Raw genomic sequence first — 25,871 nt, forward strand, 5'->3', positions numbered from 1 at the left:
GGGAGGGAGGAACCAAGCGCAGACAAGCCAAGAAAGCTAAAGAAAAATGTAATGCTTTTTGTTCTCTAGTTCATGTACATTTTCCAGCTACACAGATATTTTTGTGGATTCAGACAGTGCTTTCTTCACTTCTGCCTTCTACTTCTCTGCTACATTTACTAGTAATTGCTGGTCATACCTGCACTGGGGTTGCTTGGCAGATGTTGTGGACCCTCTCCTCCGATCTTCTTCTTCTCAAATTCCTCATGGTACTTAATCTGCAATGCACAAATACAAACAGGTCATTCATGAAGATGAGGAATAACGCACCTTCTCTTAGGCGATTCAAATCCTTTCAAGTCTTTTCTAGATTCAAAAAGGACTTGTAGTTTGCACAGTTCCTTTTCTATCCACCAGGGGTCTCCCACTTGCTCTCTAGCTTCTCAGTGTCTGTGGAGATAGGTGGGGCGCACTATTTGCAGCAAATGCTCAGGGAAGCAGCTTGATGTTGAGAGGAAATGACATCTCAGGTACCGGAAGCAGTGTAAGGACGTAGGTGTATAGCAACGGCTTGTTGACACATCAGACAGGTGAAACATACACACAAACACACACCAAAAAAAAAAAAAAAAAAAAAAAAAAAAAAGAGCAGAGGAGGAGTACAGAGAACAAGTCACTCAAATCCCCGAGTCTTACACACTCGCTTGGAATGACAGAGCAAGACTCAAAAGGAACTACTGAGAGGAAAAGGAGAAGGGTGGGGTTGTATGACTAAGCATATGAAATGGAATCAAGTTTAAATTAAAGTACTACAGTCTCAAGTGTAAGTGAATAGAGAAAAAATGGATTTTTTTCATTCTGTAAGCCATACGCTGAGTTATAACTGAACAAAAACAAAAAAGCAGCACAATTAGATGTTTAGGCAGACTTTATGACCATTTCTCCAGCCAGTGCAACAAAGGCTGTGTTCAGTGTTTCAAAATCAAACAGGCAGCACTGATGAAACAGAAACTGAGTGACTGCTCTATTTAACCCGTCTCCTTATTACCAGACTGATAACAGACTTACTCAACAGTTCTTCGGTCAAGATTTACAACCCTGTATTCTGTTCCCGCTTATGCCCCGGCTCAAAGAGCCCACTGTGCTGCTGGCGTCAGTGAGGAGTGTATTCACCGACTGGATGGGACGACGGAGTGTTTGTGTAAGGACAGTGAAGCGAGTGACTGGGAGAACACAGTGGCTATTCTCAAGTGCAATATGCTAAGTGAGAGTGTGTGAGAGAGATTATTTTAGTTTGTTTTGAAGAAGCAGGTTGAACAGATGGTGTGTTTGTGTGTGGATTTACAGGACTTGCCCTAGCTGCTGCTGAACTACCCCCGACCATCCCCCCTGATTCATCTCAATCTTTGCTGGTGGCAGGAAATATAGAAGGATGGACCGAGAGATGTGGCAAAGAGAAGGGCAAAACAGAGATGAGACTAGAAGAGGGTTTATTGCACTTTGTTTTTCAGTGTCCAGAGAAGAGAAATAAAAGACACTAATGTTCATCTGCAGTGGCTCCTTTATGATTGGCTGTGAATGACAAATTGATTGCAAGCAGAGGTCTCGTTTATCAGCTTCAACTAAAGCCACTTCACGATGCGCTTAAATCTATCCTTAAACAGTGAAATTGTGGCTTGTGTGCGCGCCCATAAACGCATATAATATATGTGTTTGTTTTCCTGCTTTGCTGACTTCCTTAATCTCCAACATGCAAGATCTTCATCACATGAAAACTGTAATTATCCATCACCCTCCACACCAATTATGCCATTAGCGAGGCCAGTGCAGAGCTCGGTATGTATGAAGAGGTGTCTTTGTTTTGTCAGTTTGTTTCACATAGAAAGAAAGGTCTTTGCAGCTGACTTAAGCAGATTGGGGGACACAAGGTGAACAATATAAACATTTCTACATTCCTGTTGTGTATTTACAGAGAAATGGCAAATCAATCAATAACAGGGGCAGAGGGAGAGGAAAGTGAAGGTGATTGGACCCAATGAAAAGTGAATGGGAGAGAACTCCTTTACCATGTATAAAGAGCAAGTAAGAGGACAAAAAGATTTTAAAAGCAACAGTATACAAAAAAAATTGTGGAACTTGAGATCTTAATCTGGGGAAATTCTCTGAGGCTTGAGCTGGAGGAGGTGAGACCAATTAGGTAATGTAACAGAAAATGATGACAAAAAATGTGCCACGTTATTCTGGTGGCTTCCAAAGCTTTCATTTGAAGCATAATGACTAAGCTTTAAAGGAAATCAAGTTTTTTTTTTTTGTTTGTTTTAAATAAAAAAATAAACCTTGGCTTTAATTTTTCACATTTTCTGCCACTTACTTTCTCTACTCTGCTTCATCTCCAGCACTCGCTAAAGGTCATGTAATACGTGTTTAAGGGCAAGTTATTACGCGCTGAGATTATTTCTAAAACAGTATCAAAACACTCATCTGAACAGAGATTGTAAAAATGCTAATAAAATAAAAATGTGTTGTTGTGATTACAGCCTGGCGTGGCACAGACAGCTGTCCCCTGGGATTTACAGTTGTTTTGCAGATGCCTGTTTTCAGGATTGGTGCTGTTGCTCCTTCCTCAATATAAATTGCTACATTTTTAACAAATTATTTGTTTTGCTTTCCTTGTACAATTTTCTAATTTCCCATGCTGCACTCAACAATCATGGCATGCTCAGTTGCCTAGCAATGCTTATCCATTAGTAAGAGACATTTTGATAAGCAGGCTGCCATATCTTAAACCAGCGGTCCCCAACCCCCGGGCCTCGGACCGGTACCGGTCCGTGAGTAGTTTGGTACCGGGCCGCGAGAGTTGAGGCTCAGGTGTGAAATGTATGGTTTTCAGGGTTTTTATCGGTTTTCAGTGTTATTTTGTTATCATTTTTATCGTTAACTCTGTTTTCGTGGGTCTTTTCACGTGTGTTATGAATAAATCTTTTTTTTCGGTACTGGTACTAGTTTTATTTTGTTGTATTTATCCGCGACACCTTAAAGGCCGGTCCGTGAAAATATTGTCGGTCCGTGGCGCAAAAAAGGTTGGGGACCGCTGTCTTAAACCATAGATGACTAGATTAGATCAATAGATGCATATAAAGTGGTATTTATTTTAGTGTGACAGAAGATGAATAATTACGGGAGTTGTAACTGAAACTGGTAAGAGTAGATGACCGACCAACGTGGAGAACCTAGCGAGTTAAGTACCACAGTAGCTGTCTCAGTAGACTCCGAGTGTGGAAAACAATTCAGACTAAGTCAAGTGAACTTCGGAGTGGACTAACTGAGTCTGGTGGATTCTCAAGATTCTCAAAAGTCTTTAGACAACGAGGTAATGCAGAAATATTGATTTTTTTTTTTTTTTAACCGTATTGGCTGATCTTAAATCTTATGTTGTGGTAGCCATTCACAGTGTCCTCACTCAATAACTGGACCCATTCCAAACATTTTGGTCCCAATTAAAAATTTACACCCAAAAGATTAAAAATGCCACCGCTTCCCTTTAAAGCAGTGAAATCAGTAAATCTTAAAGAACTGAAGAGCCGTTTGCTGAGTACTTCATGTAGACCAATCATTCTCCATAGAAGAAATCCTCAGTTCAATATTGGCAAAGAGATTATAGTCACACAGGGAAACTAATCAACACAGAGCAGACTGGCTTCATACCAGGCTGTCAGGGTGGGGGGAAACGCAGAAAGAGCTCCAAATATTCAGTCTGCTTTATTATTAAGATGTTGAGAAATAAACAAACAAGTGGAGTGAATGGAGTACTTGCTTTGGTGACGCTTACATTGCTGATTTGGTCCTGCGTTTTCTTAATTCTTTGCATCTCTGGTGTGTCTGCGACCACGCTGAAACCCTTCCCTTTATTCTTCTCAAAATCCTCCCTGTAAAGAACCTGCACAACAAAACAGGATCGTGTTAGAAATAAAGGCAAGGTCAACACGCAAGGCAAATTACATGTAAAATGAATTATACATTGACATCAACAGTTTCAGTTTAGCGAGTCAACAAGGAAAATCCAGCAAATGCAGTGGAAATGGTTATTTATAGATGCAGTGACCTAGATTCTTTCAACAAATCATATTCAACATTTTGAGGATTCATAATGGAGACTTGGTATTTTCCTGCACCTCTGAAATCAATTTACAACTCATATATAATTGTAAAAAGTAACAAAAAATTAAAAATCGTGAAATAAAATTCTTGGTTTTGCTAATGTCAGTGCTGAGTTTTGCTGAACTAAAGCTTTGGGTTTATAAAATTCTTTGGAAGGAAGGAAGAAAATTCTTTTATTGGCAGCTCGATCACAGCTCAACCACAGCTCAACAACATGCGATGGACTAACATGATAATGTTGACAAGTCGTCTCTGGGAAACTGACATTCGTTTATATTTTGCATCTTCTTTTTTGGGTATTTCCATAAGAAGGCTAGCTGAAATTTAAACAAATGTACCAGATTCTACAACAACAGCAGCCCAAATCTACACACTGCCTCTGAGGCTGAAAATCCCCTCCACACCACACATGATTCGGGGCCCTGCATCCAGAGGAATATCTGAATATGGATTATTTTGTGATATGTTCTTGAGATGGACAAGATGTTTCACATTTTTTCCTTTTTTCAGTTTGATATGCACAGGAAAAGCACCCAAAAAATTACAGGACACAATTATCCGCAAACTGGATCAATCACATAAACTACTAATTATAGTTTTATGACCATTTAATTGTATTTGTTTACTTATATCTCTCACTATAAAGCATAAGCTTGACGACAATACAACAAAGTTGCTTTTGGCCTTTACTAGTCAAATTTTACGTTTTCTGCAAATTCAATAATCTTGTACGCATCAAATAGGCTCTCTGTTTGTGTTGTATGCACAAACTGAGTAGGGTTTGCCCTGCATATATTGCTTTGTCTTCTGTGGTGACGTTAACTTCCTGCCTGCTTGAGTGAGTGAAGGCCTTACATGCAGGACGTGGTAGTAACCATATATGGTTAAAATGAGAGGTACTGTGCAACAAACAGTGTCAGCGTGTGTGTGTGTGTGTGTGTTATTTTCCAGCCTTCCCACCCTATTCTGACCCTAAGGGGCAGAGAGGAGGAAACGTCCTGCCCATGTAACGTCAGATGGGAATCAGAAATTACAAAGCTCTCCCTCACTGCTACACCGTGGGTGATCACTCAAAGCCACAACCACATACACCACTTAACAAACCTGAAACAGGAAAACACGTTTTATTTCTGAACTAAAGCTGTAACACATTTTAGCGCTTCTCTCTGTCATCTTTTCTGAGAATTTTAGACTCCACCCCCCACACTGAAACTCTGTCCCTGCCTCCATGGTGACTGCACTGATTTCCTGCACTCCTCCAAGACTGAGGGCGCCTGCTTGCACAGTCCATTACCAGGAAACAAAGCTTCACCCTTGCATCCTCTCCCCCAGATATCCACATAATGCCTGACACTGCTCAATACAGTGACCAATCCTCCCTCTCATCTCCCGGAGCCTTGTGATGACACAATGTTACTGTGATTCACAGCTAATGTGCGCGAGTGCGTAGGTGATGCGCTGTAATTGGTCCATATCTGCCGTCACCCTCGGTGTGACGTCCACTGAGAAAATGAGGCAAAACTATAGCTGATCCTCGTTCAGTGAGGAATTGTATACAGCTTTGAGGCATGCACACACAGATAAGAAGATTAATGTGACCTCGACCCATCTTTGTCCCTCATTCCTTGCTCTTCTCTGTTCAATATGTGATCCCCCTTATGTTTTTTTTTAAATTTCTCAAGCCTGTCTCCTTTGTCTTTTGGGATCTATGCAACAGCTTCTTCTCCTCCAATCATACCTCTGCTTTCTTTCCCCACCCACACTCTGCTCTTGCTGTGCTCCTTTTTCATTCATTCATATTTTACTGCTTCAACGGCAATAGTCAGTCATCCCATAGAGCTGGAGCTTTTCCTCATTATAATCTTTCTCGTTGCTTCTATTTGCATTCCACCAGCCTTCCTTCCTAAGGGAATTTCACTTTTATCTCTTACTCTCTCACCACACACTCCTCCCTCTTTCTGGTTGGTGCCGTCCCGTCTCTTCTCATGTGCAATTCATAGCTCTTCCTCTCCTCCTTCCCAATTCGTTTCTCTCTAGTTTTTTTTCTCCTTTTCTGTCTTGTTTCTTTCTGTCTTCCCCCCACAAAGTCTAGTAATGAGGTGTGACAAACCCTGCTACCATAGCAATAAGGTTTCGTAGCAACGCAGTAGCGGCAGCGTGGTGGTGGTGAGGGGTTAGACAGTTACCGATCTCCACAAACAAACCTCCCCTCAACTTTAATTTGATGACACAGAAACACCTAAAAAGTGCCCTTAAAAACACAACTTTAGCTCAAAAGATTCAGCAGTTAACAGGATGTTTTTTCTTTAAGGGTGTCTGCTGAACTGACAGCACAATCAACCCCTTCAGCTAAAAAACACAAAAACGTCTGCACGGAGGTGACAACTTTGCTAAAGGGATTAAAAAAAAAAAAATCTTTTTGACAAATTTAAGGTTCATGTGTTTTTTTTCCCCCCTGTCACAAATCATATTTTCCTGTCCACTGTGACATTAAACTGCAAATGAGGAGAAATAAAAGTCACAACATCCCACACTACTCTTTGTCCATCTCAACCTCGATAAAACTGAAATTCCTGCCCCCAAAACTTCCACTGTGGAAGTCGGTGGTTAAACTGACCCGTCATCACCAGCAAAACTTTTCCTTCTAACTGAGAAAATCAAACCTTTACCGTCACCCAAAAACTTGGGTGTATACAGTTTTTTGTAGCTCACTTTTCACATGTACTTCTCAGTGGCCAGACTTCTCCTTATACAGCAGACCCGCGAAGACCTTATTCCTTGATCATTTTTCACATCCAGAGGCACTTCTAAGGTTGTTGCACCTAAATCTACAATTCATCAGTTCAGCTGACTCAGTGGTTCATTTTCAAACACCTGCTGAAAACTCGTTTTATATGGTAGCCTTTCTTTAAACATCGATTTATATCATAAATAAGAATTCATGCTTGAATGCATCTCTGCATTTACTGCATTTAAGGCACATTTCTGATGTTTGTGTTTCATTCAAATCATGAAGCATGTTATAACTGTTAAGAAATGCTATAGAAAAAAAAATGATTAAAATTCAGCCATGCACTAGCATTTATTATATGGATCTTATTGGATACAGTAAACAATTAGCATAACACTCTCTCAGTATTATGGAGTCTTTGTGGGGGCTGTTTGGATGCACAATCCATGTAGAAAAACACCATCTGTCCCTTGATTCCTCAGTCATCCCCCTCCCCATATGACCGCTATCCAAACCCCTATACTCTGCAAAACCCCCCGTCACATCCACACCCCACTCATCTCTAGTGTTTGACACAGACTTTTGGATAAGATATGGATATGCCCTGCCTGCCTCTCTGTACAGCGCTCTCTCTTCTACAACAAGCTGCAAAAACAAGCTTCTCCTTCAGGTTTCCTGGTGGATTGTGTGTCGTTTTCTTTCTCCAAAGTAAAGAGGCTTCAACAGCTGTACCTCTCACATAGTTTTTTCTAATTAGAGACTAAAACTGTGCTGAAAGATTTGTTCTAATCTTTGTGTACGTCTGAATTAATGTGTGTTGTTTTTTGTGTTTTTCTGTGCTTACTTTAGTGGACGTAGACAAGTTCCTGGAATTCTATTATACAAAGCCCAGACATCTTACTATTATTTGGAGAAGTGAAACTGAAAATGACAAATTTTAAGGCAGTGGAATGCCTACTATAACAAGTTTGTGGACAGAGATAATATTTTAAACTTACTCTATGATTTGACATCCAAAATTAACTGCAAGCAGTTCAAGAGGAAAACAGTCTTTAGCGAGCACAAATCTCCCCGACTCTCTATTCTGGCTTTCTCTTTTCTATTAAGGCAATAAGGAATGACCCAGTTAAGGAGGATATTTTGGTCAGTGGGGTTTCTTTTTTTTTTTTATAACATATTATAATTCATTTGGGTGTTTGTAATTTTAGCAACTGCAAGAACAACCATAGTGTTTTTTGTGGTTACAAATTAGACCAAGATAAGCTACTAATTGCAGAAAAATAGGAGCAGAGAAACTGGGTAGCTCAGTGAACCCTGAGTGTTGCTGTACAACAAGAAGTATTCAAACTGCATTAATAATTTGGTGTGGTTTTAAAAGTACAGGAATGTTGGCAAATTGTATCCACATCAATATGATACGCTATAAAAGCGCAAAAATGTAAGTCCATATAATCCAGTTTGTAACCATCATAAATGGTAAACAAAAGGCTATAACACATGAACACTGGTGAAGGGGAATCCTCAAACAAGCAGGATATTAAAAAAGGCCTAGATACTACACCTTATTTTCTCCCCGTTTACATCCTTCTACAAACACACTGAACACTTTTAACCTAGATGTTTGGAAACAACTGCACGGACAGCGTCCAATGCAACAGTTTGCCCTTCTTGAACCAACTCACTTTGTATACTGCTAAGCTAGCAGATTTTAGCATATTTGTTTTAGTAATTTACATTTGATATGAATAATTTGCAAAATAACTAGTAACCAAAGCTTCAACATAAAGGTAGTGGAATCAATTATCTTGCCCACTTTAAACACTGCCAAGTGGGTATCACTGCTAGAAAAAGTGAGGTTGACTATAGGTGTCAGCCTCCAGCCTAATTTACAAAAAAAGAAAAAGAATCAGCTAAATTTAAACTATTTAAAATAAGCAGTTAGTCTTTTGTTTAGTGGACATTCATGGGAGCATGTCAAACGCTGACACAATACGCTCATGCACCCACCCAGCTGTGGTGGAAGTGGACAATACACTAGACAGCAAAAAAATAAAAAATAAAGATGTAAGGGAACAACAGAAACAGCGGTCAGAAAAAAGTGGGCAAATTGATGTGAACTTTGTTGTAGAGTGTTTTTTGACATGCACTGGATGGTGGGTATAATGAGGTCCTTGAGCAAATGAGCTTACATTCAGTATTACAGCCATAAATGTCGCAACGTCTTCTTGTCTAACAAGACTTTTTCTCTTCAAATCTCAATAAAGGGAAACTGAAATTCTTGCAAAACACATTTAAGCAAGGCCCCTTTTCATATGTTCCAGTCTGTACATCTTTTGATTATAAATGCTGAGTTGTTTCTGTTCTAGTTTGTCTCAGTTTTAGTTTGCATGACTATGGGCCTCCCAGCTTCAAATGTGTTACTTGTGTCAATTTCATGCTTGATTTCTCAGGGCTTTGTTTTAAAGCAGTGAGCATGCAGACGGACGCTAAAATGGAGCAAGACAGAATGTAATCTGAAAGCTGGTCGTGTTAGACTTACTACCAAGTTTAACCATCATTGAATTTTTAAATTAAGCATACTTTTCTACTGCCTCTTATGCACAAACACATGGCACAGTGTTATACTCGTATGTTGTACAGCTGAAGTTTAGTTCAGCAGTGAATATTATGGATATTCCCAATGGGTTACCTGGCTCTGTATCTTGCTCTGCTGTTTGAGGCGGAGGTTCTCTGGAGTGTCAGTCACACAGGTGAAGCTTGACTTGGGGTAGTGTCTGTAAAATAAACACAGAACGGCAGAGATTGTAAATACATAGTAGACACGCATAGGCAGCTGCCAGCTTCCACTGAGACTCTCACTGTGATGCTCAAGACTAGAAAAACAGCACAAGTCAAGCAGTGTGCAGTCTGTGGCCCCACTCTGGGGTCATTTGTTATTCAAGGTGGTCCTGAGGTTGAGTTAAGAGCCCCTGCATACAAAAAGCATGTCAGTATAACACACAACGCTCTGTCAGTGAGAGCCAAGGTACTCTGAGAAAGAGGAAACTAGGTGTGGGCTCAAGGTTGCAATGTTTTGTGGCGAACCATAGCAGGTGTGAAAAAAAAACCCTGACACATATATGCACATATAGGCACACTAGAGGAACAGCATGCACCCAACACAGCAACAGAGTCAAAGAGATCATGGGCGAGTGTGAATGATGTCATAAGCAGCTCCTTTCAGCAAACCGCAAAGGGACCATTTTTCCCCCCCTCAACTGATTCTGGGAATCTTCTTGGCAGTCTCAGATCCGTAACAACCATCGGAACTCCAGCTGCTTAGGAGAAAATGCTCTGTTTGGAAAACATACAGCAAATATAAATACTGTTTTGGTCAGCATAAGCATGCTCACATGCAGCACACCAAGCAAAAGCTGTTCATTACATACTTACATAATGACTGCATGAACTGCAATCACTAGTTAATGTGTGCATTTGCGTGTATATGTGGCATAACTCAGTGTTTTTATACACTGGAGGCTTCTGAGTACAAGTAGCCTTCAGGTCCACAAATAATTGTGCCTGCCAGTTCAGTGTGGTCCTTAAGGCTGCAAAAGAACATGGCAGTAGTCCAGCAGGAGCGGAAGAGCCCAAACAGCTTATCTAACTGCTCATATGAACTGAAGTTCCCAGCCTGCCTCTTAGCACTGGGTGACCTCAAAAAATCTTTAACCAGTCTTCATGCCTCTGGGTAACCCACTTAGGCAATATGTTTACGGTTTCCTTGACAACAGCTAATTACAGCATACACCAGCTAATTTTAAAAAGGGACAATTTTGGAGAACGGGAAGAAGAAAAAAAGTAGTCAGATCTGGACAACAGCAGAAACTGGAACTGGAATTTCAACCCAAACAGCGTTTCTGTGTCCATCTACACACAGAGGTATACGGCTCTCAATTTCCTGAAGCAACATTTATCTACACATTTAGATGTAGTGGTTTGCTATCCTAGCACCTAAGGCGAGGTGAGCTAATCAAATCATGCAAATTAAAGTACACTTTCACTGCTCTCGGACATATAGTGATAAAAGCAAAAAGGCATTTTCCTATAGAAGCGCACTAACCTCGTTTGTTTATCGTACACAAGCAACTCACAGCTGAGTGCATACATTAATTACCACATTAAATCCTAAATTAAGGAGCAAAAAAAACCTTGTGGTCTAAAGGGAAAAAAGGCCATGGTACTATTGCTCTAATTTTTTTTTATCCATCAACAACGTTACAGATCCTTGACCCTATATAAATAATTTTTAAAGAATCTGTCCTTTTAATAGCAGTACTTTGTACATACTAGCAATTTTCTGTGAGTATGCTAGTTGCACTGACAAATGCCTATTTGTATGGAGAAAATTTTTTCAAACTGGCTGCTATCAAGCATCCCTACAGGTCATTTTACAAGCAATCTATCCCTTAAATTTGTCCGGGTATGTGTGCCTTTATCAAAGCTGGGAAACTAATATGTGCTTTTTGTTTCTAAAGCTGGGCGTGTCTAGTTTGCAACTGATCTGTGTTAACTGTGTTTATGTCACCTTTGTATCTGTAAACTGTTGCACTCAAGGGCTATTAAATTTCAGATACAAGCTTAGTGACTCAGTGAGATCTGAGAGGTGTGTGTGTGTGTGTCTTTCTGTCGGTGTGTATAACCAAGCTTATGATTCTGTGCAAGTTTGAGGCTATGAATGAGTCAAAAGAACACTCATCTGTCTGTCAGCTTGTATAACAAGGTAATAAGTCACAAACGGAAAGGGGTGACACATGCACAAATGCTAAACAGGGAGTGATCAAAATGGAGGGGAGTGGGGTAGTCAGGAGGCCACGCATGTGTAATCACACACACACACACACACACACTCAAGCTGCCTACTGTGATGGAGGAGAGGCCTGTTTGAATAGTGGAACCAGGAGATGCTGTGGCCAGCTTGACCCTGTGAGACCTGGAAAGGTTGTAATGAATCATTCAGCAAGAACATTTCATCTACATTTACACAGCATCCTACTCAACAAGTTCAATGCGTAACTGAGGGGCAGCTAACTGTGAAATCTGAACAGCAGCCTCACAAAAATACACACACAAACACACACACAGTTGCACTATGTGCAACAGATAACAGTCTCTTTGTCAGTCAGCTTCCAGCATAAAAATAAATCAACTTGAGTTATCTTGTGACAATGGACAATAGAGTTAGACAATAAATCAGATTTTAATATCAATTACATTTTTTTCCGCATCAATTATGAACTCAAAATAATCTGCTTAAAAGGATTACTCGTTTGCATCCATTTTAGCCACGAAGCTCTCATTTCTACCCGGTGCTCGACCGTGGCCCAGGACTTTCTTCACCCCCATCTGTACCCGGAAACATTCAAACAGTGGAGGTGAGCCAACAAAGACTAGAGGTGCTATTGTGAGCCAGAGTCAAAAGACACAATCATCAAAACCTAACTAAAAAGAACAGTTTTCAAGTGCAATATGATTTGGACTGTCATACTGACCAAAATAATAGTAATTATTATTTTTACTATAATCAGCTACAGTGTGACAATCAAGGGGATTTTTAAAGAACTTGTTGTTACATTTGTACATTAATTCCACACTATCACTATTATTGTTATTATTATTATTACATTAATGCAAAATTTAATGTGATAAATTTCTAACTGACACTTAGAACATAAGTTTGCAACTCTGCCCTCTTTGGAATGAATGAGCTTGTAGTGCTTATTAAACGTTTCCTTTTGAAGAGTTCCTCTCAAACTCTTTGAGGCACTGATAGTGTGTGCTTGGCTGTGTGTGTTTGGGGGGACAGCATGGTGAAAAGCAAAGAGGGTGTGCTGTTTTATGCACATAAAAATGTAGACACAGATACTAGATACATATAAGCCCAAAGAATATGGGGGAAAGTAACAAGAGCCAGACAAATGGAGGCCTTACAGTTGTAGTTGTTGAGCTAATATACACCCACTTATAGTCAAGAGTTACAGTAATCTAAATCGCTCATTTTATGTAAACACAGTATGTATATTATGGAGGGTGGTTATTGGTTATGAGCGATCTCATGAGGGTGGCGAGATACTTAGAAAATTGCCCAAGTCCAGAGGAAGTAAGGAAATTGCATTGTAAAAATAACAGTAAATCAAGGAATCATGAGATGCTATAACAACACTGTGTGATGCTCAAATGAATATCACATCAGCCATTAAGGTAGTATCCTATTATTTGGCTCCTTTAGTCTCTGGGGGGAATAATGAATTATCCTCTCTACTTATCCTCCTAATCTCCCACCACTTCTAACTATCTAACCAGAGATTCTCAGGGAGGAGGTGGATGGGAATACAGAGAAAATAAACAGCGCCTATATCACTTACTAAGTACAAATATAGAGGAGTAATGATAAAGTCGTTATCCCACAGAATAATAACAGGGGATGCGAGCTGCATTCCTTTCTTGAAGTAGCAGCAAGCTCTTCCACTGATGATGTTTACTCAAACAAGGCTGTTTTAAACAAACGGAAAGAGGCATAATAAACAGGCTCTGAAGGGCCTCCCTGCCTTACCAAGGGAACATCGGAAGCAGAAATTGGGAAAAGAAGAGGCCATTTTAATTTTTAGTAAACAAATGGGATAGTAGGATGAGATGTCACCTGCTGTAGGAGGCCAACAAGCTAAATATAAATGTGAATGGAAGTAGTGATAAGAGTCTGAGTTACACACTAAAACAAGAACAGATGTTTTACGACTAATAACAGTCATTAACATTACCACATATTATCATCATATATAAGCTTATAATTAGGCCTATAAACAGGTGTTTACACTCATTGTGGGATAATTAGACCTCAGCTGAAATCAAGCCAACAGGGAAAGTCAGAGGAGGCACAGTTGTACGAGTATACAGCACCTGTATGGCTTTATTTTAATTGTATTTTAATTGTTCTGCTTACATGGCAGTTTTGATTTATATACAGGGACAACAAAAATGCAGAGACGATGTAAATGTTTCAGTAGGAAAAGCTCAAGTATTAACTGTTAAACATCAGAGGTTCAATTCAATTTGGTTGGCTCAGTTTCAAAGTCCACTATAGCTTGGAGCTATTGTTTGTTGCAGTAAGACCTTTGCTTCTCCAGTTAAAAAAGGTCAAAATATGATGATAGATACACGTGTCTACTGTATAAACTGGCTGACCTACACAGCAGTTTAACCCAGAAATGATTTGCATTTAAAGGCAGGTTTTGCTTATCACATTTGGCAGTTAATCATTTCTAACTCGCTTTCTCAGGTTAAATTGCAGCTTCCCAAGCAGTTAGACATATTCCAACTTCAGAGAAAAAAGGGAATCAGATTCAGATCAATGAACAGAAAGACAAGGAAACTTTTTTTTTTTTTAAATGGCCACACCAAGCTGCCATCACCTGTATTACCGGACAGGGCACATGGTTGTTAGCAGCTTATGTGGAAATTTAAAAAAAAAAAAAAAACATGCACAGGCAACAACTTTTAGCAGCCAAATACACTGAGAAGAAAAATGTGGTTTCAAAACAAAAAATGAAACCGTAACATTTAGACTTTTCCTTAGCATTTGTATGTTTCTACCAGTCGATCAAGTTAGACTCTACACTCCTGTCTGTTTGGACTGTGCAGTTCTAATCAAATGAGCAAATCAGTTCAACACTTGGTTTTCTTATCTCAGTTTCTTTTTTTAAAAGGGGTGGGGCAGGGAATTTCTCAAATGCCTTTCTTACTCTGTTTCTGCACCAATACGCACCATGACATGAAACATACGACATGTTCGTGTCCCTCCAGCTGCTCGAGAGATACTGCAAAGTCCTTCTGGCTTGACAGTCATCTTGAAACCTCTGGCACTTACTTGCAGTTACTTTGAAGCATTTAACTCTGGAATGGCTATATTATAATGTCAATGTACACCCCCAAAAACCCCAACGAACAAAGGTTTTAATCACAAAGGAAGCTAAATCCTACATGTCACTGCTGACAATAACAAGCATACTACTTCTATTTTCACACTGAAGTTGAAAGTGACAATGGTAGCATGTTGTCTTGAGTCATTTCCTCAACAATAAAATGGCAGTTCAGCAAAAGAGCTTGTCAGAACATGAAGCCACGCCTCCTGCCTTCATTCCCTCTCTGAACTTCCACTCAAGCTCTCACAAACACACACAGAGGAGAAGAAAATCATTATAAGTAATGAGAGAGGGGAATTCCACAAATTCCTGATGAGCCTTTAGTGCTTAAGCGTGAGCAGACATGGTAGTTTTCAGTGTCCGCCTGTGTCACTGTAGAGGAACTTCAGGAATTTCCTTTGTTGATACCCCCCCCTTCCCTACCGAGGAGAAGGGAGGGAGGCACTTTCCCACACCACATCGAGGCGTTTTCTCTGAAGGGGGAGCTGGAATAGTTACAGATAACCGGCAAGGGAGGGAAAGAGGGGCCTTAGTTGGGTCGCAGCACACACACACACAAACAGAGTCCCATTTCAGGCTGTGGACAAATTAAACACTGCTGTCACTCTGTCTTAGGGATGCAAGCTGAATTGCTTGAGTGCAAAACATGAGACATGTTCACTGACACACACAAAGTGATTAACTTAGGGACAACTTACGCATTGCAGTATGGTCTCTTCTCGAAGCCTTTGTAATTCTTCATGTTTAGAGTCATTTTGCAGACCTCGCAGCTGAAGCATCCTTTATGCCAATACTGTCAAAACAGAGAGGACAAGAAGTTAAGCAAGGAGAGTTCGATTTATTTTACTTGTATACAAAGAGACGCTGATACATCAGCAAACAGAGGGAAGTGAAATGACAGAGTTAGGACAACTGTTAGGTCTGCGTCAGCTGGCACTGAAGAGTCAGAAACAAAACAACTTCTCCTTTGCTACCAAACTGTATTTGCTATTTATAAGCAGGTCTCGATACTCTTGTGTGAGCGAAAAAAGGATAGCTGTACAGTTTATGTGTTTATTTTCTTGTGGTCACAAATTTTCCCACCTTTACCATAAGCTATGAGGTTAAGTGCAAAGAAAGCAGCGATATACTTGCTACAGAGACTCTGCTTGGTGTGCAGGCCACTCTTCGACTCCCCTACCATTGTCACAAGATGTTGTGCCTCCATCTCCCTAGCCACCCTTTCTCCCTTCCTACCACCCACTCGCCCTCATGCCTCCTCTTCTTCACTCTTCTGGCACTGGGCTGATTTGCAGCCTGAAGATTCAGAGAGAGGGACTGAAGATTGGAGAAAACCGAGAGGAGGGAGGAAACATCAGAATCAGAATGGGTTTATTGCCAGATGTTGAGGTTTACAACATTAGGAAATTGCTGTAAGGAGTAAGGAGTAAGGAGCTGGAGAAAGCAAGAGGAAGGGAGCATGTTTGGGAGGGGTGGGCAAGAGAAAGAAAACGCCAGACAGTGAAGCAATGATCTGGCTGTTCCTGCTATCATCAAGGGAATGAAGGGAGGAGTGCAGAGACATGAAGAGAGAGAGAGAGAGAAAGAGTGAGTCCTTATTAACATGGCCTTGAGGCGCTTTGCCCTCCCTCTCTTTCTTTCACCTACTCTTTATCACTTTCTACACCAACTGCCCATACACTAAACACTAGTCTTCCAAACAAACAACAAGGAAAAGATGATTCAAAGCAGAGGATAAAACCACAGAAGCATATGGAAATACAACATCAGGTTCTGTTGTGTGCAGTGCAATTTGATGTGTTACAGGGTGCTTGGAATAAATCACTATGATGTTGAGGGTTATTGCATATGTACGCTGTAGATCGACAATGCAATCCTGGCACTATTATGAGTGGAAACATGCAGCACAATGGAGGCTTCAGAAATTATCAAATCAAAAGATATGGCTTCAGGTTGATTTTGAGATCAACTTTTGTTCTGTCTGGATGTTAACAGCCCACCCAGAGAGGTGTGTACTGACAACAAGCAAGTGTATGAATGTGTTTGGCATGGGTGTTTGTAGCTGGGGGTAAGCAATACTGTACTGAGGCATACAAAAGAAGCAGCACACAGTGGAAATCAGGCCTCGGCTCTCCTCAGCGGAGCTGTGATCCACAGCCAAACACACTGTGCCAAGCCTTCGAATGCAAACTCTTTATCCCACTACAACCCAGCTGAAGCCTGGGGGAACTGCAGATGGACACATGTTACTTTTTCCTGCTCTTCCTTCTTCTGTCTAGAACTACAATGGCAAATCCCTTCACAAACAACAGCATACTGCAAGCAGATTCCATTTCCTATAGCTTCAGCTGATCTGCAGCTGTGCTGGCAGCCATCTTTGCAGGTTGATCTACTTCCAACGCAGCAGCCCAGTATCATAGTCACTATTAATTAGTCTCTATTATTATCCCTTCCAAAATCCCCCAATTCTTTAATAATAAACTAGTAATAAATTATCCATGTGGAGCCTAAATAGACAAGTGTAAATGAAAATTCTGTTGAGTCACACACGTGAGCGGAGCATGGACCTTGATACTCCCGTTGTTTCCTAGAATAAATATTGACCTTGAGAACAAGTTTGCTGAACTCATCTGTTTAGCAAACTATCCCTAAGTCTTGCCCAACCTGCTAACCCAGATTCCACCATGGCAACCCTCATCAAGCGAGACCTTTGCTTGGACAACATGACCCTCTCGGGTGGCAGACACCCTACTCAGGCAGTTCAAAGCAAACAGTCTCTTCAACTGATCTAATCACTTGCAGACGACTCTAAACAGGTGCCGAAATGCACCGAGGAAACAAAGCCTTTTGAAGAGGGGAAATTATACAGCTCCAGCAAGATCTAAATATTCAAATTTATAGCCTAAACATCATGGACAGAGTAAAGGACCACCAATGACACTTTAAGTGCTTAGTATGCATTTAGCCTACTGCCCACAGCAGACATATCTTTAGGCGTAGCAGTGGCCATAGATGACATCATTGTGGTCACTCAACACCAATATGTGATACAATGCAAATATCAGCCACTCATCTTAGTGTAATCTGAACATTCTGAGTAATGGTATGATATATGAACACACTCTTTATATATTGACTTTACTTGGGTAGTTCACCTAGTTACAATGACACTCCTCCAAGTGTGTTTGGTTATTTTTTTCCCCCATCTATCTGAGAGAACAGAGTGATTGATTTACTAGTGGAAAACCCCCTCTTTATTTGGAAATGTGTCACCTGCCAACTGTGGCTGGGCATTTTATGCATTAAAAAAAAAAAAAAAAATACTAGTTGATATTCTTCCACAACTATTTAACTTCGAAGTTCCCCAACTATCCCAAAGGCAGATTTGGAGCATGATAACGTTACCTGGTACATTTCATGCTGGATTAAGTTCTCTCTTACTGCTGAGTTTTTTTATTTCCTCTGAAGTCAAATGTCAGAATTGGAAGTGACATCATGCCTGAGCTGACTAAGTTTCAGTGGTATTGTTAGAAAAGCAAGGAAAACAGGATTTGTTTTGTTTCTAGAAATCTATCCCTGGCAATACAGTGCAACACTGTTTTTGTGGGATTAAAGACTACTGACATACATTCAAAGGTAGAGCCAGGTAGGTTCTCTGTGAATGGCGTATTTATCATGTCACAAAAACACTGCGTCTAAGTTTAATTCCTGTATTATTTTGGTAATGTGCATCCAACCAGACACTGGTTAAAAGAACATTTGTATTTTAGACAAAAAGTAGATAAATACTGAGGTGAAAATATTATAATGTTTTACAACTGAAATATCATGGTCATCCCTGGTCCTAACCAGCTAAACCAAGGCCTTCCCTATCTGCTGGGTGACCAGTGGCTCTCGACACTAGTACACCAACCTCCATCTCCACCATGCTGGACTGCAGCTTTTTACATGACCTGGAGAGCTACTCTAAACAAGAAACTGCAGCAGGTGCAAAACTGCTTCAGGTACTGCTATGTCACGCTTGCTGAACAAGGACTAGTGTTGGTAATGGTAGTGGCATTGAACAGCAGGATTAAAGACTCACTGGGAGGCAACTGATAAGATCCCTTTTGCAAAAACCCATACATGCACATAGCACCATGGGTGAACCCTCAACTCTACCCTGCCTTCTTTAACACCACCAACAAACTGCTATCACCTATCTATGAAAAGATGAGTAGGTAGCAGTCAGAAAGAAATGGACAAACAAAAATATGTGAATGAGAGAAACATTCCAGCCATGTGTTAGCGAGGTCATCCTGCAGTTAGCCCTGTCCAGCTCCAGGAAAACCTGGCTCTTGGGTGCCAAGACAGGATCTGGCAGTCAGCTGTAAAATGAGGACACTGCAGAACTAGAGCCCTAGAAATAAAACACCATTTTTAAAAAAAATGCTCCGTCTCCCTGCATCAGCACAGCTCAAGGGCAGTTGTGTATGTACGCCTGTGTCTGTGTGTGCGTGAGAATTAACCCTGTCGGTGGATGTGTGTATTACTGTATGTAGGTTATATGTGTTAATGCATGATGTATTTGTGTCAGTGTGGACCCAACGATCGAGCCAAGAGCCGAGACGTTCACTCAGCCTCACAGCATCCTCTCAGTAAGAGTCAAATACAAATGGACCAAGTAAAATCCCATGTAGATGTATGGAAGGTCAGTAACCCTTTAAACACACAGTCTATGCAGACAAATCAGGAGGAAACTTACTGAGAGTCTGACCAGATGCATATAATAACATACTAAAAATATTCTGATAGAAGTGCCCGGCTTAAAGCATTAAGCAACCCCAGGCCTGTTGTGCCAACCACTTCTGATTTCACATTTAGCACATAATTAGGGCAGATTACTCACTCACCATGGTCCAATAGTAAACCAAACAAAACCAAATGACTGCTTTCAATAGATTTCAATAGAAATATTGGTTGGAAACACCATTTGGGCACCTCCTAAGTGACACTAAAGCAGACACATTTTCAAGGGCTTGGCTGGTGTTACTTTCCCCATTTGATTAATTGACAGTCTCATTATCACTTTAACACAAAAACAGTTTCATTACTATCTATGTTCCACATTAAGTGAATATGCATGTTTCCGTCCTCTGTTAATCACCATATTAGACATGAGAGGAATTTAGTGCACCCAAGGATGTCTCCTGGTACCATAATGAAATATTTCCCTACCTATGGCTAAATATCCAGAAATTAAACTTCAGTACAGACAATTTGGGAAGTGGTATAGTTTGAAACATGCTGTGAGGGCTGTTTGTCTCCAACAGTGGCCAAAACCAACACACCACACACCACAGTGCACAGCAGCTCTGCGAGTGTGAATGATTAGTCTTCCACAAGATAGCACATGCCTAAAGACAAAGTTCACACATCTGGCTGGTGCTATTATAGGAAACTAACGAATTAATGTAGGCAGGTTAATTATTAGCCCAAATGATACCATTAATTTTTACCCAGGCCCAGGGCATTGCTGCTGTCCAGCAGGCAGACTGTGATTTGACAGGCTATGCCCCAGTATGCTATTAACTTTTCAAACTACACCAGACTAATGTGTAACATACACATATTTCTGTGTGGGAAACAAAACTACAGAAAAGACAAGAGACAGAGTTGATAAGAAATGCCAAAACACTTCTGCTTAAGTGTAAATAATCTGCATATAAACTCTCTAATCATGTGAAATGTGCGAAATTTTGTGTGATTTGTTGAGGGTAAAAGGTTATTTACATTTATATTAGAAGAAAAAAGATGCTTTCATTAATAATAATTATATCCACTAGTTTTTAATTTCCTGCAGCAGACATTTGTATATCATTAACTTTCTCTAACCTAAGATTCTTAGATAGGTCATTTAGATTTTTGTAAAACACTTAGTGGCATCTATCTATTTGAATACATGCAGGAATTTATCAATGTTGTCCCTTGGTGCAGACAAAAATAAACAATATATGTTGGCTAATGTTCACAAGAAACTCAAAAATGCTGAAAATCACATGGCCAGGTATTCTTTTTGAATTTTGCTATGTACCATGAACAGATATTTCCATGTTTTTTTCAGGTTCAAGAAAATTCATGAACCTGAAGAACCCAGGTGAGCTGGTATGGAAAAAGCCAGAACATACTTCTTCGCATTCCTTTAAAATCATTTTGGTCAATAATTTGACCAAAAAGCAGCTGAAATCTTGTTTTTTTGTTCAGAATGCAATCATGATCAAGTCATCAGATGTACGGGAAAACTATTTTTCCCTCTTTTTTTCCCCAATCCCTTCTAAAGGAAAATCAAAAATATGAACAAAAATTGTGGCCCAAGAATCAAGATGTAAACCCCTATAGTCAAGAAATGTGTGCAGGTACAAATAAGCATGTAATAGTTTGGGAAAACAAACCCCATATGTGCACTGGCTTCTTCACACCAAGCAGAAGTACCTGGCCACTTGATGTCGAGTCAACACCTCAGGCGATTGTGAGTTTAATGCGTGTTTGTGACTCTGAGTCATCAAAGAGATGTGACTGGTGGCAGTGGCTGCACAGAGTCCTCAACTCTTGTGACATTTGGATAACATGAATCAGCTCTCAAAATAATCTGTCTAAATATAGGCAAAGGCAGCAGACAGGTTCCTCTGAAACTAAGGTAAGGAGCAAAAATTGGAGCAAGAATAACAGAGTGAAAATACAGACATTACTTTACCTTTAAGATTTTTTTTTTAAACCTACACAACATTGTGTAGCTTTTGCAGAATTACAAATTTGCATAAGACTAACCTACAAACAGTAAGGTGTTTAATGTTAGAAGTAGGGAGACTATTCTGCAAGCCAGAAAATTGTTATTGTGATTTTTAATAGGAGCAATTTATAAATTATAAACCACATTTCGGTACATAAGAAGAGTTTATATCACGCTTAAGTATAAACTGTACAGAGCACCTCAATTTGAACAACATTACCATTAACCAGATTTCTAACAACTTCCAGGGATTGAAAGGGAGCAGTACAACTGAAGCTCCCATCTTAGACACTATTGTTCCACAGCAGAGGAATTACACACTAACCACATTGTTAACAATGACAGTAAAAAAAAAATGGGACACAAGTTAGCCATAACTCTAAAAGATTGGTTAGAGAGCAACAAAACATGTCAGATGCGAAGTTATAAACCAGACATTAAGAAAGAAATTGCTCTTTTTTTTGAAACGACCAGATTGTTGATGAAAACAGCAGTTCTTCCAAGCAGATAACAGGTGGTGTTGGTCTACTGCTGTAAATGTTTATGTTTAGCATATTAGTTTGGACCCAAGTTACCTTATTAAAAAACTAAAGTCACACTATAACATTAACTGAGCAGAGACTGTGGTAGATCTGTTTTTTTCAATGGAGACTGGTCGCTTTTACAAGCACAGCGCCTTCAGTTCCTCGTTTGAAAGAGGTGTCTAATGGTGGATAAAGCAGTAAAAAACTTCTAAATATAGCATACATAAAAGCAGTATTGATTTTTCAGGAGGATAAATGCAATTTGGTGTGGACTCCATCCACAGCAGTATGTTGGTTAGCTTCTGAGCCGTTAACCATCATTGTAGGTAACACACAGACTGTGGATCAGGTCCTCAAACAGTCCCACTTCAAAGAAACCAAAACGTGTCATTGGGAAACTGCCTGCTTTTATGAACAAACTATGAAATGTTTATGAAATGTCAGTTTTAATTAGAGTGACTACAGTATTGCATGTCTATATTTACTTATATGAATAAAGAGATATCCATAGCATCATATATTGCCATGTACAAATATTAAGACATGATATTTGTTCAAAAAAACACTATTCTCACAGTTTAAATATGTGAAATCATTTAAACATAAAATAACAAATAAAAAGCACTTATAAAGCACATACAATGCTATTTCTTCTTTGTTTGCGCCATAAAAGTTTTCCATTTCATTTTCATATAAATAAAGTTCCCATCTGGCTTTGGCTAATCTGTATATCTTCTGGCTTTCTGTCAAAAGGTTGCTTGTTCAGAGTTAGGCTGAGACTTACCTACTAAACTTGATACAATGTGGGAGATAACTGGTTGCATAAAAGCTGTGTCTGACATGCTTCAACAAATAAATTCCAAAGAACAATCAAAATATGTTGACCCAACTAACAGGCTCACAAGCCAAACATGTCGAAGTAGTGCATGTTTTACATACTTAATAAAACACAAGCCGTCATAACGCACACTCTCACAATATTTACATACATTTGAAAAAGCTTTAAACTTCAGAACTAATTAACCAGTTCAGCTGGTTTGTGAACACAACCACACATACGTCACAGTTAATTATTAATGAACCCCCTTAAAGATGTTCAAGAACTTTCATTTCACCTGTGGGTGGGAATAGTTTGCATATTTCAGTCATACAAAACGCAGACAGCATGCGACAATGATAAATTCACAGACACTCCTGCAAAGCTTGTTTGAGTGTTTCTGTGACTCTGCACAGATACTCAGTTTAACTTGAAAATCCACACTTCCCGCTAAAGTGTTGAATCTATCGCTTAATAAAACACACCAATAATTTTATTTATCCAAGAACTGCATATCAACTTAAAGTGAACCTAGTGTGATTTGCATATTAGCCTGTGCTTTTAAAAAACACTTCCTTGTTAAAAGTTTCACTGGCTACAGTTCAAAAGCTGCCCTCAACTCAAGCGACAAAAAGCCACTCTGGTAGATATGAGTCGGACACTAGAGCCAAATATGCATCTCGTCTCATTACTACCAGCAAGCATTTTAGGTAGTCAAAGGAAGCCAAATGACAAGGCAAAACCGTTACCAACAACAGCTTGAACTAAAATTCACTTCCTGTCTTTACGTGTGTTCGGCTGCCCGCGGGGCCCTACCCCGCTATACAGGAATGCAGCTGTCAGACAAAAAAGCCTATGTGGTTTAGCCTCTCAAAAGAGGGATATTAAAAGAAGAAGCTTGTCAGGTTAAGATACTTGGTTTAGATTAAAAACACAGACGTGTCAGAGCCCTTAGGCCCCTGAGCATTCACCTGAGCTAGCCTGGTACATGAAAAAAAATCGTCAACTCTGCTGCTTAAAACAAAAATAGAATGGCAATGTGTGTGTGTCCCATGGAGAAGGGGAAAGGGAGGTTGTTTTGGCATGTCTAAAAGGGGGTGTGCGCTGATGTGGAATGGCAGCTAAGACAGACGGCGGGCTACACTTCTGTGCTCAGTTCAGAGAAGGGAGATAGCACAGCAGGCCACTGACAGAGCACGTTTTACGGGAGTGTCTGTCTGCTGGAATGCACGCTCCTTCAGGCTGAATTACAGCCTGCATTCAAGCTGTAGTTCAGGCAATTTGACTCACATTTACACTAACTTTCTAGCATGCTAAAATGACTTGTACTATGGTGCTTATGCAGGAAAACCTAAATGTATTTGAATACAGGGCACTTGGGGAAGACAACCGTGAAGCAGAGCAGTAACGTATCCAGTCAGAGCTGATGTTCCTTTAGATAAACTGCTTTGTGAATGTGTCTTTCTACACCTTTTCCATCTGTTAAGCCCAACAGATAAGACAACTCAACAGGCATTGATTTTCATTGACCATTCAGACTTCCATTAGACAAATTAGGTACTTGCCCCAGGTCCTTCTTTGGTCAGATATAACCTATGGATCATATATCAAGCAACCAGACCCCACCCTGATCAACACAGCGAGTGCAATCTCTCTTTACAGATTTACATTAGAAGTGATTGCTGCAATATTCAACACATTCTGGACACCTTTGCCTCATCAAAGCTGAAAGGGAAAGAGGAAGACGACGTGCAGCACCATGTTAACACCAGTTGTTGCTCCCGTGTAAATTGGTAGCTTCGACAGATCCACTGTGGCTACAATTGATTAGATTATACGTCTACTTTGCCTAAAAACTAACTAGGCGGCTCGACTAATCATCCCTGACCTGGATTAGCCAGTGAATTAGACACAGACACGTCCACATCAGTCCACGTTGTCTTCAACAACAGTGGACACGAAAAATATGACAACGGGACTATACCGTTCTCTTTATATATCGTGCGTTAATAGATAATTTTTAAATACACACAATGAATCTGCCATCGAGGCTAAAAACGTTGATTGTCAGGTTTCGTCAAAGCAGCGGTTGGAGCCAGGCCTAGACTAGACATGGCTCTCCGGAAGCACTGTGAAGTGCTGGTTGGGGTAAATCCATACCACAGCTTGAGGCTATCATCTTTGGGACAAAAATACAAATTCCGGTCCCTTAAGATAACCCACCAATACCACAATGCGGTTTAATTTGATTTTAGTGTACGCACTGTTGTGCCGTCGCCTTCCAGACGTGAGTTAGCCGTTAGCCTGCAAGGCTAGCGAAATACCTGTCCAGCTGGGGTGTTCGATTCATTCACAAAAATATGTGAAATTTGTAGTTTTTGGGGTGCTGAAATAAGTTGAGTCACTGCACCACTCCACGGCAGTGTATCAGCATTAATTTAAGAAAGAAAGATACGAAAACGAGAAGGTTTCGGTTCTTACCTTGTCCAGACAATTCACTTTTTCCGTGGGGTAAACGACTAGATTACATCTGCTACACAACGGATTCATGTTGGAGGAATGCTCTTCTAGCTAGTTAGCACAGAAAACGCCGATGATACTGGTCGTAGCTGTGTGCCGTCGAGTGTTTGCTCCGAAAAACAGCTATAATGTATGATTAGAAGCAGTAGCAGACCAACTCTAATCTAGTTGTATGTAGGAAATCCAGGAGGTTGTTGTCGTTGTAGCTGCACAGCTGGCTGTCAGTCCACTAACCAGAGACGGAAAGCGCGCTCCCGCCGCCCCCCTCTCTTCCTCCCTCGACTGCGCGTGTCCGAGCAGAAAGGGAAGAGGTTGTGTAGGAGGATCCGTTTTTTTGTTTTTTTTATGTTTGTTTTTATTTCTGAAAAAGAAAAAATATTACTACAAAATAAGGAACGAGAACATTCGTACATTT

At 40.2% G+C, this 25,871-nt stretch overlaps 1 protein-coding gene across 2 annotated transcripts in view; it reads right to left on the reverse strand.

The window, feature by feature from the left end:
* The window catches only part of lasp1 (LIM and SH3 protein 1), a 30,906-nt gene extending 5,164 nt beyond the window's left edge, over positions 1–25,742 (reverse strand). The window contains exons 1-5 of one of the 2 annotated variants that reach the window (XM_082530324.1): positions 25,418–25,742; positions 15,525–15,619; positions 9,558–9,642; positions 3,794–3,916; positions 179–257 (exon numbers count right to left, since the gene is read on the reverse strand). In XM_082530324.1, coding sequence (XP_082386450.1) covers positions 179–257; positions 3,794–3,916; positions 9,558–9,642; positions 15,525–15,619; positions 25,418–25,486 — 451 coding nt within the window. In that variant the 5' untranslated portion in view covers positions 25,487–25,742. The remainder of the gene's footprint in view (positions 1–178; positions 258–3,793; positions 3,917–9,557; positions 9,643–15,524; positions 15,620–25,417) is intronic. The other variant, XM_082530325.1, reaches the window with a different exon arrangement.
* Positions 25,743–25,871: the final 129 nt, after the last annotated feature.

This window comes from Aulonocara stuartgranti (genome assembly GCF_965226115.1).
Source record: "Aulonocara stuartgranti genome assembly, chromosome: 4".
Lineage (NCBI taxonomy): Eukaryota > Metazoa > Chordata > Actinopteri > Cichliformes > Cichlidae > Aulonocara > Aulonocara stuartgranti.